Source organism: Chelmon rostratus, chromosome 17 (genome assembly GCF_017976325.1).
Source record: "Chelmon rostratus isolate fCheRos1 chromosome 17, fCheRos1.pri, whole genome shotgun sequence".
Taxonomy (NCBI): domain Eukaryota; kingdom Metazoa; phylum Chordata; class Actinopteri; order Chaetodontiformes; family Chaetodontidae; genus Chelmon; species Chelmon rostratus.
In genome coordinates this window covers 727,501-741,320 of record NC_055674.1, presented here as the reverse complement: position 1 = coordinate 741,320, position 13,820 = coordinate 727,501, and the positions used below count along the sequence as shown (strand labels likewise).

At 45.8% G+C, this 13,820-nt stretch overlaps 2 protein-coding genes across 2 annotated transcripts; one reads left to right on the top strand and one right to left on the bottom strand.

The window, feature by feature from the left end:
- Positions 1–985: 985 nt before the first annotated feature.
- Positions 986–4,767, top strand: LOC121620700 (keratin, type I cytoskeletal 13-like). The gene is made up of 7 exons (XM_041956860.1): positions 986–1,422; positions 2,034–2,116; positions 2,382–2,538; positions 2,978–3,139; positions 3,497–3,622; positions 3,708–3,928; positions 4,613–4,767. Exons 1-7 carry the CDS (start codon positions 1,033–1,035, stop codon positions 4,698–4,700), a joined length of 1,227 nt encoding a protein of 408 aa, XP_041812794.1. The 5' UTR covers positions 986–1,032; the 3' UTR covers positions 4,701–4,767.
- A 3,721-nt stretch (positions 4,768–8,488) lies between these two features.
- On the bottom strand, positions 8,489–11,224 carry LOC121620701 (keratin, type I cytoskeletal 13-like). The gene is made up of 7 exons (XM_041956862.1): positions 10,814–11,224; positions 10,324–10,406; positions 10,063–10,219; positions 9,824–9,985; positions 9,337–9,462; positions 8,804–9,018; positions 8,489–8,623 (listed from the first exon to the last, which is right to left on the bottom strand). The coding sequence occupies exons 1-7, from the start codon at positions 11,222–11,224 to the stop codon at positions 8,581–8,583; spliced, it is 1,197 nt and encodes a 398-aa protein (XP_041812796.1). The 3' UTR covers positions 8,489–8,580.
- Positions 11,225–13,820: the final 2,596 nt, after the last annotated feature.

Below are 13,820 nucleotides of genomic sequence, written 5' to 3'. Positions count from 1 at the left end.
CCGGGGTTTTATCTACAACAATCATCAACATCACGGTTTGTGTTCGGCCTTTTCGTGCTTCAGCGTGACGGCGACCCCCCCTGGAATTCCAGTTATTTTTCTGTTTCTGAGCTCTTATTCTGCTCTCACAGCCTCAAATCTTTTTCTTCCAGCAATAAAGACTCAGATGTTCACACTCTCATGTCTGTACAGTAACAATGAATGAGCAGCACCTCCACAGCTCATTAACATCTCGTTTGTTTGGTCTGCACAAAGGATCCGAGGATCTGCCCCCGCTCACAGCGCTCCCCCGGCTCTGTTTGAATAAAGGACAAGTTGCTCTTCAGTGAAGCTGTATTCTTGTGTTGCTTTTATTCTTATTTATCTGTGATTTATGTGATTCGACTGTTAGATTTGAAGATTATTTCATGATTCATTTTTGTGTTTTTCATACATTTTAAGAAACATTTGCCCACAGAGCCGCTGCAGAGCAGATAGCTGTGTGTTCCCTGTCCTGTTTTCTCTCTGCAAACAGAGCCGGAGTGAACAGCTGCAACAAAGGAGCTCATTGTTTGCTTGCACAATAAAAGAAGAGAGGGGGGTCTGAATGTAGACCTGCAGGACCCACAACGACACACAGGGTTTGGAACAGCAGACAGGTTCGAACATGCAGAGAGGAATCCAGGTGGAGGTGAGACCGAGGAGGGTCGAGGGTCTTCAGATACTTGACGTGTGCAGAAATGTGAAGCCGATTAGATAAAAGAGGATCTGGATCCATCAGGTTTACAGAGAGCAGATACACCTGGACGGCCCAGGTGATTGAGTTTCAGATAGCAGAACAAACAGAGGGCTTCTGGATGTTATATCATTGTGCAACAATACTTAACATTCCTGCTGTCGTTCGTCTGTTTGTCTTGTGGTTCTCTCGCCCTGAGGCAAACAGGGGGGCCGGACCCTGAATCCCTCCCTCAGTTTCAGGTGGCATAAAAGGAGCTGAGTCCAGCCTCTCCTTCATTCTCTCCTCTCCATCCAGAGCAGGCTGACACCTTCACCATGACCTCCTACGCTCGCTCCGTCACCTTTTCCGGTGGAAACCGCATCGGCGCCATGAGGGCCCCCAGCGTGTACGCTGGTGCCGGAGGCTCCGGAGTCCGCATCTCCAGCACGGGTGCCCCCAGAAGCTTCTCCTCCTCCGGTGCAGGCTTTTCCGCCTCCGGTGCTGGCTTCAACCTGGCCGACGCCATTGACATCTCAGACAACAAGAAAATGGCCATGCAGAACCTCAACGACCGCCTGGCCAGTTACCTGGAGAAGGTGCGCAAGCTGGAGGCGGCCAACGCCGAGCTGGAGCTGAAGATCAGACAGTTCCTGGAGAACAAGACCAAACCCGAGGGCCACGACTACGCTCCCTTCAAGGCTGTCATCAGCGACCTGCAGGACCAGGTGAGACCAGGTTCTGATTCTGTATGCGGCTTTGTCGTGAGGTCAGACTGTAGCAGAGGCACAAAAGAAAGACTAGAAGTCTGAGATCATGTGAAAATAGGAAGATCAGAATCTGCCTGAAACTGCTCCGTTTGTCTGAACACAAAGCTGGGAAAGAAATACCAGCCAGCAGCCAGATTCAGGTTTCTCAGCCGTTCATCTGCACAGGTAGCATGAACACAGGTGCAGCCACGCCCTAGACACACCTAGACCACCTGCGGCAGAAACAGCTCGTTTGTCACGATGTGCAAGAACAGAAGACCACAGAAACAACGAGGGGAAATTTGACTTGTGTTTGCATAGTTTTGAAATCAGTCGTGAAGCTGCTTCACCAGCTTCTGTATTCGCTCTCTTTACACTGAGGACGGAGCAGACAGCAACTAAACAAAGCCCAAAATACAGTTTCATTTAATTTGTAGAGTAAAATGGGACAAACCTGCAGCCACGCCCCGTCTGCTGTGTCCTCTCCTGGATCAGCTGAAATACTTTAACATTTAGTCTCAGCGCAAGTTCAGTTCAGAAGATAAAATAAAGCACAATCAGCCTAAATCTGCTCCTCTTCTATGTTTCAGATCTTAGTGGCCAACCGCACAAACGGATCTCTCTACCTGACGATCGATAACGCCAAGCTGGCTGCCGATGACTTCAGGGTCAAGTGAGTATCCGAGATGGACGTTCACGTCACGAACAGCTGGAGCTCATGCTAGCTTTAAACATGTAGATCTGAGAAATGTCAGACAACTACAGTGAAGTGTCAAGTCCAAGCCAACCTCCCCCTTTGTGGCGTCCTAACAACGACACGATACTTCCTAGTCAGTCTTCAGTCACATGTCCACTAGAGGTCCTTGTTGTTTTAAGTGTTTTAAGTGATGTTTTGGTCGAAGCAGCTAATTTGATCGTTGCTGCTGGCTGGTGTGCAGGTTTGAGAACGAGCTGGCCATGCGTCAGTCGGTGGAGGCCGACATCGCCGGGCTGAAGAGGGTCCTGGACGAGCTGACTCTGGGAAGATCCGACCTGGAGATGCAGATCGAAGGTCTGAGGGACGAACTCATCCATCTGAAGAAGAACCACGAAGAGGTGAGCGCGAAACTGCAAGCTGTGATTAAAACGAGTCGTTTCGACCAGCGCAGCCTGGACTCGTTTATCAAAGCTGCTTAATGATCGAAGAAAGTTTTAGAAAACTTCAAATTTTAAACAAAGAGAAAAACAACTGAAAAAATGACTTTCAATGGATTCAAACACGAAGAGACTCTTTATTTTCCAGCTTTTTAACTGAATCTTAGTAAATATCGGTGATGAAATTCACTGCATGCAGAAATTTGAATCCATGTTTCCTTTTTAATTTTTTAGTCATGTAGTTTACTGATAACTTGTCAAACAACAATCCCAAGTCCAGAGTCTTCGAACTGCAGGTTTTACTTGAGGACCAGTCAAAGAAGTTGGAGTTGTGTCCTGTTAAACGACTTGTTCTCATCCTTGACTCATTTCTTTTCGGTCTTGATGTGTCCTCCTGCAGGACCTGCTGGCTCTGAGGGCCCAGGTGGGAGGTCAGGTGAACGTTGAGGTGGACGCCGCTCCTCAGCAGGACCTGTCCGCCGTCATGGCTGGAATCAGAGAGCACTATGAGACGGTTGCCAACAAGAACCGCAGAGACCTGGAGAGCTGGTTCCAGGCCAAGGTGAGTGATGTACAGCAAAGAGACCAAATACCTCCTTCTTTAAGCCTGAATGTCTTAATAAATTTATGATAATTTTCAAAATTAGTGCCAAAAACCACACCTGAAGCAGTGAGGTTACCCTCCTCTACCTTCATATATAACATCTATTTTCACAAGACAGAATAAATTAATCTAAATACAGATCCAAGTCCTATTGAGTCAATTAAATAAGTACAGTGAGCAATAAAAACATAGAAATGTTTGTAATAAAAGTGACACAGTAACAGCACAGTGTCGTCAGCATACATGTTGATTTATCAGCAGGTTTAAAAGGCCCTTCAGTCTCCGATCCTGACATTGTTTCTTTGTTGTTTTCAGACCGATGACCTCAATAAGGAGGTCGCCGTGAGCACAGAGTCTCTTCAGTCATCGCGCTCTGAGGTCACAGAGGTCAAGCGCTCGCTGCAGAGCCTGGAGATCGAACTCCAAGCACAGCTGAGCATGGTGGGTTTCTACCATTCTGTGGTCTGTTTTCCTGTGAATCAAGACGTTCTATAAATCTCCTCACGCTGTTCCTTCACCCCTTCAGAAAGCGTCTCTGGAGGGAACCCTGGCCGACACCCAGGGCCGGTACAGCCTCATGCTGGCAGGTTACCAGAAGCAGGTGTCCTCTCTGGAGAACCAGCTGGCCCAGCTAAGAGGCGACCTGGAGCGTCACCAACAAGAGTACCAGATGCTGCTGGATGTCAAGACCAGACTGGAGATGGAGATCGCCGAGTACAGGAGGCTGCTGGACGGAGAGCTGTTCTTGTGAGTGGACCAGTCTAAACTGGGATAATACTGGAAATACAAACCTGAAGTATCACCTGGTCATTTTTATTTTATAATCACGCCCTTCTACTAGCCTTCTAGAGTGTAATGTACAATCTTTATCATGGAAGACCTCCATATCATCAAAATCTTTTTACCTGGTCTCCAAGACAAAACTATGAGATAATGAGTTAAACAACAGTTTAGAGTAAAAATACATCAAATCATGAAGAAATCATTAAAAAAGCAAAAATCATCCATATTATTATTTTATCATTTTCATTTAAAGTTTAAAATGTGATTTTTTGTCATTGTCTTTGTCAGAGATGGGATGAGATGAGGCTTCCATACTTTATTTTAACACTTTAACCGTTGATAATAAAAGTTTTTTTTATATACAACAGTTTTAAAAGCTAAAAATATGCATTTCCATAGAAATAACATAACAGATGATTTAACTTCATGAAGAATAAATGAAAGGAAGTGGCAGACTGGTGAAGATGACGCTGAAGGTCTGTGAGCAATAAGAAGCAGAAACATGAAAACAGGAGACAGGAAGTGGAAATATAGAAACATGTGACAGCAGCAGACATTAAACATTGAATTTTACATGACTCGTGGCCTTCATCGCTGTCTTCATCACAGCAAGAAAGCTAACCGGACTCTCTGTGTGCTCTCCCGCAGGCCGTCCGCCTCCTCTTCATCTCGTAAAGTGCTGATCATCACCAAAGACGTCTCGGACGATGAAGAGGTCAGCTCCGACAAGAAGTGAAGCAACAGACGCCCGTCGACACGCCGCCCGCCGTTCTCAGAAATAAACCAATAAAAACCTTCTGATGAACTGAAACATGTCTCTCTCTGTGTGTGTGTGTGTGTGTGTGCCCACGTTCAGGTTCAGGTCACAGTAAACAGAATCAGGATCAGTTTTTGTGGTCCATAGAAGGATTTTAAGCTGCTCTCACAGCTCCCAGAACAGTTTGCAGAAGACAGAAACAGACAAACGAGGCGAAAAAAGATCCTTTATGAGATAAAAGTCAGTGATTTAACTCCACAAGAGACAACGTACGAATTCTGTTTCATGATGAGGACTTCACCTGAAACCCTGCACCTGTAACACACCTGTAACACACCTGCAGTATCAGCCTACTGCTGTGTTTCCTGAACATTAGAATATGAGCACCTGACTGCTATTAGCACCTGACTGCTATTAGCACGTGACTGCTAATAGCACGTGACTGCTATTAGCACCTGACTGCTATTAGCACCTGACTGCTAGCCTCCGGCCGACAGAAGCCAGGGTTAGCTCGCTAGCTTTTCCACAGTGGAAAGTTCGCTGGCTTAGTAAACTCTGTTATTTACGCTCCGCGTTTAGCTTCTGGAGCCTCGTTTAGCTTCACGTTAATGATTCAATCCTAAAATCAACATGTGTGACACTAAATGAATAAAATCACTCTCAGTTTGACAGATTCTTGAGTTTTTAAGTCATTTAGAGTCACATTCATTCAGCAGCAGCGGCTGAAGCACACAAAACACAGGGACGAGGTGGTCGAGCACCGAGGCCGGTTTTAATTAACAGAAAGAATCAGGGTCACAAGGCGAACAGGAAGTCTCCAGGTATCTTCAAGGCAAAGCAAGATTCACAAAGTTCTCTGAAGTCAAAGCAAAACACGGACTGGTTCACTAGACGAGGTTCACTAGACAATCCAGCACAGGACAAAGGGAGACGTGGACTATATCTACATGAGGTAACAAGGAACAGGTGGAGACAATCAGGGCGGGGCAGACAGACAGACAGGTGGGAAGGACACCAGGAAGTCAAAGGTCTGAAACGAGAGGAGAGTTGGGTTTCACAATAAAACAGGAAGTGCAGAAAAAGACATGACGCCAGAAAATAAAACACTTTAACAGACACGACGAGACATGACAGGATTTTATTCAGAGAGTGACTGTCTTCTTCTTCTTCCTCTTCTTCTTCTTCTTCTTCTTCTTCTTCTTCTTCTTCTTCTTCTTTGTCTTCTTCTTCTTCCTCTTCTTCTTCTTCTTCTTCTTCTTCTTTGTCTTCTTCTTCTTCGTCTTCTTCTTCTTCTTCTTCTCCTTCTTCTTCTTCTTCTTCTTCTTCCTCGTCTTCCTCGTCTTCGTCTTCTTTGTCTTCTTCCTCTTCTTCGTCTTCCTCCTCTTCTTCTTCTTCTTCTTCGTCTTCTTCTTCTTCTTCTTCATCTTCTTCTTCGTCTTCTTCCTTGTCTTCCTCTTGTTCTTCCTCGTCTTCCTCCTCTTCTTCTTCTTCTTCTTTTTCTTCTTCTTCCTTGTCTTCTCTGTGGTTACCTGAGACAGGTGAGCCAGAGCAGAGCCTCTTCAGCCAACCAAGACTCCTGCAAAGACTCCGCCGCACCCACCCTGTCAGGTCTCTGTCGACCCGGCTCGGCCTGGCCCCGCCCAGCCCGGTTCAGTTCACAGACTCAGATTAATAAGAAAAATTAACAGGTAAGTGATGTTGAAAAGAGAATAAGATCAAACTTTATTGACACAAAGTCACTGAACTGATTTCCACCTGTCCAGTGACATCACTGCTGTACGTCTTTTAAAATGTCTTTTACTTGATTTTATGCATCTGTCTGATCTATTTTACCTGTATTTTATGATCTTTGCTGTGATTTGATGCTTTATCCATATTTTTACCTGGATTTTAATATTTTATTGTGTGCTTTTATTTTCCATCTTATTTTTCTGTTATTTTTTTATGTGTTTTAATGTCCATTCTGTCTTTTCTATGTCAAACACTCACTTGGTTCATATGATTTCTTCTTTGTGAAGCACTTTGAGCTGCACTTCCTGTTTGACATGTTTGATACCAATAAAGTTGTTTATTATTAGAATTAAAGTGACGAACATGTCGATGCATCAATAACTGTTTGACAGTGATGGATCTGATTGAGAGTGGAGCACACTGAGTGCTTTGCCTCTGATGAACGTCGTGGAGTAACGAGTGAACTGAAGCATTCGGCTGTTTGAAACACCTGAATGCAACATGACTCTTCCTTTCACACCTGTTTGTTACTGTGTGTGTGTGTGTGTGTGTGTGTAAAACACTGAATCCTCTGACAATTTAAGAAACTTGTGATTTGCTGCTTTTGGAGCCACCTGGTGGCCACCTCAAACCAATAGTTTTATAAAAAACTTTAAAGACACTGGACAAAAAACCTTACTCGTATCACATCTGTAATATCTTTAAAAAGTATAGTTTTCTAAGTTTTCATAGTTTCAAGGTCTATAAATTTGCCTGCGCAATATACAAAAGTCTTCACGGTTTTGCCCCCCCACCTTTGAATGAATTTATAAAAAACAGGACTGTCAGGGGTATGAACACCAGGGCCTGCGACAGAGGAGATGTAGAGATCCCTTTCAGACGCACCACTTTTGGTAGGAATGTGTTGTCTGTCTTGGGGGGGGGACATCTGAAACAGTCTTACGTATTCCTCTTTTAAAGGAAAGCTTAAAGACTGGTTAAAGGATGACCAGAAGTGTGTCCATTAAGTAGACTGAGACCACTGGATCTCGTTAAGTTGGACTGTTTTAAATTGTGTGCTCGTGAATGTAATTTTGAAATGTGTATTTTGTAATTGTATTTTTATGTAATGTGTACTTCCATGTTTTTATATCAGCCAATTAACATTCTGTCCAAGGACTACAGTTGAAAATGAGCTATAAACTGGCACATTTACAGCAATGTTCATCAATGTGCACTGTCCTAAATCAATCAATCAATCAGTAAACCTTTGAATCAGTTGTAAAGTGAAGGTGTAACACATAAGACAAACAAATACAGCAAATACATACTGTCAGTTAGCTGTCAGTTAGCTGTCAGTTAGCTTGCTTCTGATATATTAATAACACACAAAAATACCTCGGTACACTCCCTCAGTGACGCAGACATTTCAGCGACATGAATACAGAACAGTCGACACACTCCGTCAGTTTCTACACGGTTACAAAGAACCACCGGTCAGCAGCTGTTAGCTGTTAGCATCGCACCGTGGCTAGCTTACCTGTCGTCAGGTTATTAACTTCATTACATACTGTGAACAAACTGTGTTACGAATAGTTTCCTGCACGTCAACAACAGACCGTCATTGTTCGGGACTTGTGCCTGAAAAGGCGGGAATCAAACAGAAGCAAACTGTCCTCAGATCAGGTGTGTGGTGACTGAAGGACTTTTATTCTACGTTGGTCTCGTTCTCAAAGCGGAGTAAAGACATGAAGAAGGAAAAACTGTTCCAGTCCACTGATCCAGTCTGACCCACCTTACAGTTCAAGTACCAGATCTTTGGAGTAACAGCTGAGTGGATGTGGTACTGTGACTCTGTGATTGGCTGTTATTCAGTTATTTCTATAAGAACTGAGGAGGGGGGCCACACTGAGCCTGCAGGGCCCCACATTGTCTCACCCGGTTCAGTCAGTGAAGAGTGAAATAAAAGCACATGAACACAGAAACCACGTCAGACTGGGTTTTTATTGAAGAACAGAACAGACTCAGGTCACACTTCACAGCATCTGATTGGTTGGAAGGGTTCCTGGTTTTGTGCTGGTCTCACGCCTCTCGGTGGTCTCCACGTTTCCAGAGGAGTCCACCTCCTGCGTGATCGTGCGATGGTCACTCACTTGTCGGTGACGGTGGTGACGGTGGTGACGGTGGTGGTGCTGCAGAAACACAGGACACAGAGCGATGTTTTTTATTCTTCTCAAGCTGAACAAGATGAGCGACGTCCAGTTTCATCTCATGAGAAAGACGTACTTTACCAACATGAAAGGTTTTTTTATATTGTGTCAGATTAATGAGACGGTTTGTGTTTGTCCACTTTAACTGTTTCCTCCGCTCACCTCTCAGCGTCCAGCAGCTTCCTGTACTCGAGGATCTCCAGCTCCAGTCTGGTCTTGATGTCCAGCAGGTCTGAGAACTGGATCCCCTGGTTCTCCAGCTCGCTCCTCAGCCGGGCCAGCTGCTCCTCCAGAGCCACCACCTGGCTCTGGTAGCCTGCCAGCATGTTGGCGTAGCGGCTGCTGGTCTCAGCCAGAGTCATCTCCAGAGCTCCTTTCTGTTCAGGAGGAAGAGGGAGGACGGTCAGAGCGACAGTGACGGCCAGTTTAAACACTTTAATACGATCAGTCTCATTGTATGGAAGCCTGATGCTGCCAGAAAAAAAACAAATGGATGAAAAGTTATTCAAATGAGATAATTCAAAACATTTACTAAAGAAATACAAAAGTCCAAATTTAAAGCAGGTTACAACTAAATATACGTGTAATGACTGAAGCTATAGATATAGATAAAGCATGAAATGTGTTGCCACGTGTATCAATACATCAGCAAACTGAATATTTGTTTGTATTTATTGGAGCGAGCGTTTTGTCACCATGCTGATTTCAGACTGCAGTTTGATCTCCACAGTCTGAAGAGTTCGTCTGAGCTCTCCAATGCTGGACTTGGACGTCTGCAGGGTCTCGGTGCTCACCGCCACCTCTTTGCTCAGCTCGGCCGTCTGTGGAGCACAAGTATCAATAATGGTATTGATCAGGTATCGGGACACCAGACAGCAACCTGATGGAGAGTTATCTGATCCACATCCTGGAAGAAATCACAGTTTACAGCTGGAACATGAAATAAAGATGTGACCATTAAACTTTTCACTCGACCTCAGCAAACACAAAGTCCATCAGCAGCCTTTCTGGAGCTTTCAGTCGCGTCACATGACCTTCCTCAGCAGGTGAAGTTTCTAATTAAGTTCTTGAATGAACTTTTTTAACCAACAACAAAACAAAAAGCTGCTAAAGGTACAAGAACCACAAAGCTGTTTTAGTGTAACTGGAGTCGGAGCTGTCCACAGGACTTAGTGGTCTCACCTTGGCCTGGAACCAGGACTCCAGGTCTCTGCGGTTCTTTGCGGCCACAGTCTCGTAGTCTGCTCTGACTCCGGCCAGGATGGCGGACAGGTCCTGCTGAGGAGCGGCGTCCACCTCCACGTTCACCCGACCTCCAACCTGGGCCCTCAGAGCCAGCAAGTCCTGCAGGAAGAACCCGGTTACCCTTCTGTCTTTTTATCTCTTCAGTTCTTTTTCTGTCTTGTTGTTCATGGTCTCACCTCTTCATGGTTCTTCTTGAGATAGATGAGTTCATCCCTCAGCCCTTCGATCTGCATCTCCAGGTCGGATCTTCCCAGAGTCAGCTCGTCCAGGACCCTCTTCAGCCCGGCGATGTCGGCCTCCACCGACTGACGCATGGCCAGCTCGTTCTCAAACCTGAAAAAAAAAAAACGGACGCCAAAATGAGTTCCGGAAACTCACCTGAATGTTGAAGTGGTTGATTTTTAGTCTCGACGCAGGATTCAGCGTCTCACACTCACTTGACTTTGAAGTCATCGACGGCCAGCTTGGCGTTGTCGATGAAGAGGAAGAGGACGCCGTTTCCCTGAGCAGCGGCGATGATCTGAGCGGGAAGGAGGAGAAAAACCACGTGAACGACGGGCAGATCGGCTGAAAGCTTCAGAAGATGGAATTCATTTCCTTCAAGATGTTAAACAAAGACAGTGGCGCTCTGTGGCCACCAGGTGGCTCCAAAAGCTGCAAATCACAAACATTTGGGCCAATTTTTCCTTTTTAAATGATTCCATCATGTCTTCATTGTTCTGTTTTACATTCAGATCTGGATAATTATATAATCAGAATATGCTACACCAGGTTGACGGAAAAAAATATTTAGAATTTATAAATAAATCATAAATCAATAAATGTGTTAGAAACTTTAAATGACTTTTAATTTTAGTGCAACGAGTACAGTCACATATCCTGATCTGTCCTGTTCAAGCTGCAGGTTTTCTGTCGTTCTGGTCTCACCTGGTCCTGCAGGTCTTTAATGCGGACGTTGAATGCATCGAAGTTGTGAGCCTTCGGCGTGACCCGGCTCTCCAGGAACTGCCTGATCTTCAGCTCCAGCTCGCCGTTGGCTTTCTCCAGGTCACGCACCCTGTCCAGGTAGGCGGCCAGGCGGTCGTTGAGGTTCTGCATGGTGATCTTCTCGCTGGCGGAGACGTCGATGGCGTCCGTCAGGTTGAAGGCGCCGCCGACTCCTGCGCCGGAGGAGGAGAAGGAGCTGCTTGAAACGCGGACACCAGACCCTCCGGCTCCTCCGTAAACGCTGCCGGCCCCGATGCCGCGGACCTGGCGGGAGGACACGGAGGGGCCCATTATGATGGAGCTCCTCATGGGGGAGGACACGAAGCTGCTGCGGCTGGAGAAGGAGGTCATGGCTGAGGGTCAACTGGTCGTCAGCTCTGAGCGGAGACTGAAGAGCTGCTGGGACGTGGCCTCCTTTTATACCTCAGAGTGAATCTGGGGGAGAGGAGGTGGTCAGTCAGGTCGAGATGCCATACATGCTGGGAGAGTCGCAGCGTGGCCCCGGGGCCCAGAGAGGAAACAGGTCTGAGCTGAGCAGGTTGAGGTCCCGCAGGTCTGGTGGGTTTACGGCCGCCAGAGAAAGTCTCAGCACTTTCTCTGCTCGCAGACCATCAGGTGAGGATCCGGGCCCCCAGGCGACGAAGGTGAAAGTGAGTTCAACAAGAAAACAGCGAAATCAGAGAAAAGTGAAATAAAAGGCTCCTCAACATTTTATGTTTCCTGCTTTTTCCTCACTCCTTCATTATTTTGTGACCCCACAGGTTTGTCTGAGACCCTTTTGGGAGTTCTGAACCCCATGTTGGAAACCACAACCTCAGTAGACAAGAAAGTCTGAAGCAAAAAAAAAAAAATCTATGAACTGTTTCAGCAATTTATAATATATAAAATTTATATAATAAAAGTGACTAAAAAAATCACTGAATATTTTACGTTGAGTCATGTTTTAAACATTTTTCAGATGTTTTTTAGTGTAAAATGTTGATTTATGAAGGCGAAACTCGAGCTGTCAGACAGAAGGAGGAAGTGGCACAAAGTGGAAATACTTTAAAACAGGTACCTCAAGTTGAGCCTAAGTACGGTACTTGAGTAAATGTACTCAGTTACATTCCACCTGTGCAAACACCTGTGAAGGTGAGTGGAGGAAACCACAGGTAAACTCTCTGTGACACATCGAGTCGATCAGATTCATTAAGAAACAAACTGTGTTCCTGAGCCGGACCGGGCCCTGCAGGGCCGGGTGACCGCCCAGGGCGCAATCTATGTGAGGGCGCACGAGGGCGCCGCGAGGGCACCGCGCCCGAGCGCCCGCAAAAAAAACAAACAAATAAACTAAAGTCAAAACAAAACTCGCCAGTTTTATTTATTTCCACGTCAAGTTAGTGGAGAGGGGGGGGCCTCATTGTCACGTCAACTTACTGCTGAGAGTCAGACTGGTTGGTTGTCTGTTCGGACGCTGTCTGCAGAGGCAGGGGAAGGGGGGCGGGGGATAGACTGATGCCGCCAGGCCACACAGCACAAACTGCTTCCAAATAAATGTATTTCATAATTAACATAAACTCGTGTGTCTACACAGGATTGATTGGGTTATGTGAAAAATGCAAAAAAAAAAAAAAAAAAAAATCTAGGTAAACTTGTTTACGTCACGTGACTCCGGACTCCGGTTGACTGACGGGTGAAAGGTCAAAGGTCATGTTATGGAGTCGTGTCTTAAATGGAGATCTTGGATCAAACTAAAAGACCAAAGAAGCCATCAGGTGCCCAGTTTCAAAAAAGACAAATAGAAGAAGAGGAGAAACGGACAAAAGAAGAAGGTCTTATAACTTCTAACATACACTGACACGGCGTTCTGTAAGCTACATGTGATACAGCTTTTAAATAATGTGCAGTGTGTTATTCTGAGTTAATAGAATGTTAACAAATGTTCATGAAATGTGCATTATGCTCATTTTATTGGGTCACTGATGCAGGTGTGATGTCAGGGTGATCTAACTTGCATGTTGTATCTTAATTGTAAATTTGGGGGCAATTCTGAAATATTTTGGGGCTGGAGCCCCCACTGGCCAAAATGAGGAGTCAGACACCTGCACAGCAGCCACAGACCTGGTCCTGGAGTCTGTCCTCAGGTGTGTGTGTGTGTGTGTGTGTGTGTGTTGTGCATTTTTGCATATTTATTTTACTTTTGTAAACACTAAGTCCTTTGTTTGTGGAGGGGTTTTTTTTCGGGGGGGGGGGGGGGGGGGCTCTGCCCATGTGGCAATGTGGTCTGTGTATTTCTGATCCTGGTCAGCCCCTTCATATGATTATGTTTTACATGTTTGCTTTTTCTGATCCTCCTCATTCACCACGTCGCCTCGAACGCTACGTTCTGTGTGTGTATGTGACAAACCAAGCGTTGAGCTTGGCGCCCTCCTGTGGCAGAACTGAGGAACTGCTGCTGCAGTGAGTCCTCTGTCAGGTGCTTCAGAGAACTGCTGCCATCACTCGTTAGCTCTAACGAGCAGTGAGGTTCGTCCCTTCTGTTCAACACATCAAACTCTGCAGACACACACATGAACATCCACCTGCAGCACATTCACGAACACAGACTCAGGCAGGTTACAGTGTGTGAGCTGGAGACCACAGCTCCCAGCATCCCTCAGCGTGTCACATGGTCTCACAGCACACGTTTTGCATCAGGACCGATCAGGATGGAGAGGAGGGTCTCCTCTTGCCTCCTCTGACTGATTATTTACTGAGATTTTGTTTCGGTGCTTTGATTCTCGTATTTCCAGAAAGCCTTGGAATGAATCCAGTTACCACCAACCAGTGACCTCGGCGCTGCCTCTGAAGGTTCAGCGGTCCGGTGGTCCGGTCCAGTGCTCCAAAGTCCTGATGCTGATTGAAACTAAGATAAAACTTTATTGATCCCACGCCGGGGACAGTAAGTTGTTACAGACAACAAAAATAA

Coding starts and splice junctions, on each gene's coding strand:
- LOC121620700 (XM_041956860.1), top strand. CDS start 1,033: ATGACCTCCTACGCTCGCTCCGTCACCTTTTCCGGTGGAAACCGCATC. Junction 3,623..3,707: donor TCCAAGCACAGCTGAGCATG/GTGGGTTTCTAC, acceptor TCACCCCTTCAG/AAAGCGTCTCTGGAGGGAAC. Junction 3,929..4,612: donor CTGGACGGAGAGCTGTTCTT/GTGAGTGGACCA, acceptor GCTCTCCCGCAG/GCCGTCCGCCTCCTCTTCAT.
- LOC121620701 (XM_041956862.1), bottom strand. CDS start 11,224: ATGACCTCCTTCTCCAGCCGCAGCAGCTTCGTGTCCTCCCCCATGAGG. Junction 10,220..10,323: donor GTCGATGACTTCAAAGTCAA/GTGAGTGTGAGA, acceptor TTTTTTTTTCAG/GTTTGAGAACGAGCTGGCCA. Junction 9,463..9,823: donor AGTCCTGGTTCCAGGCCAAG/GTGAGACCACTA, acceptor TGTGCTCCACAG/ACGGCCGAGCTGAGCAAAGA.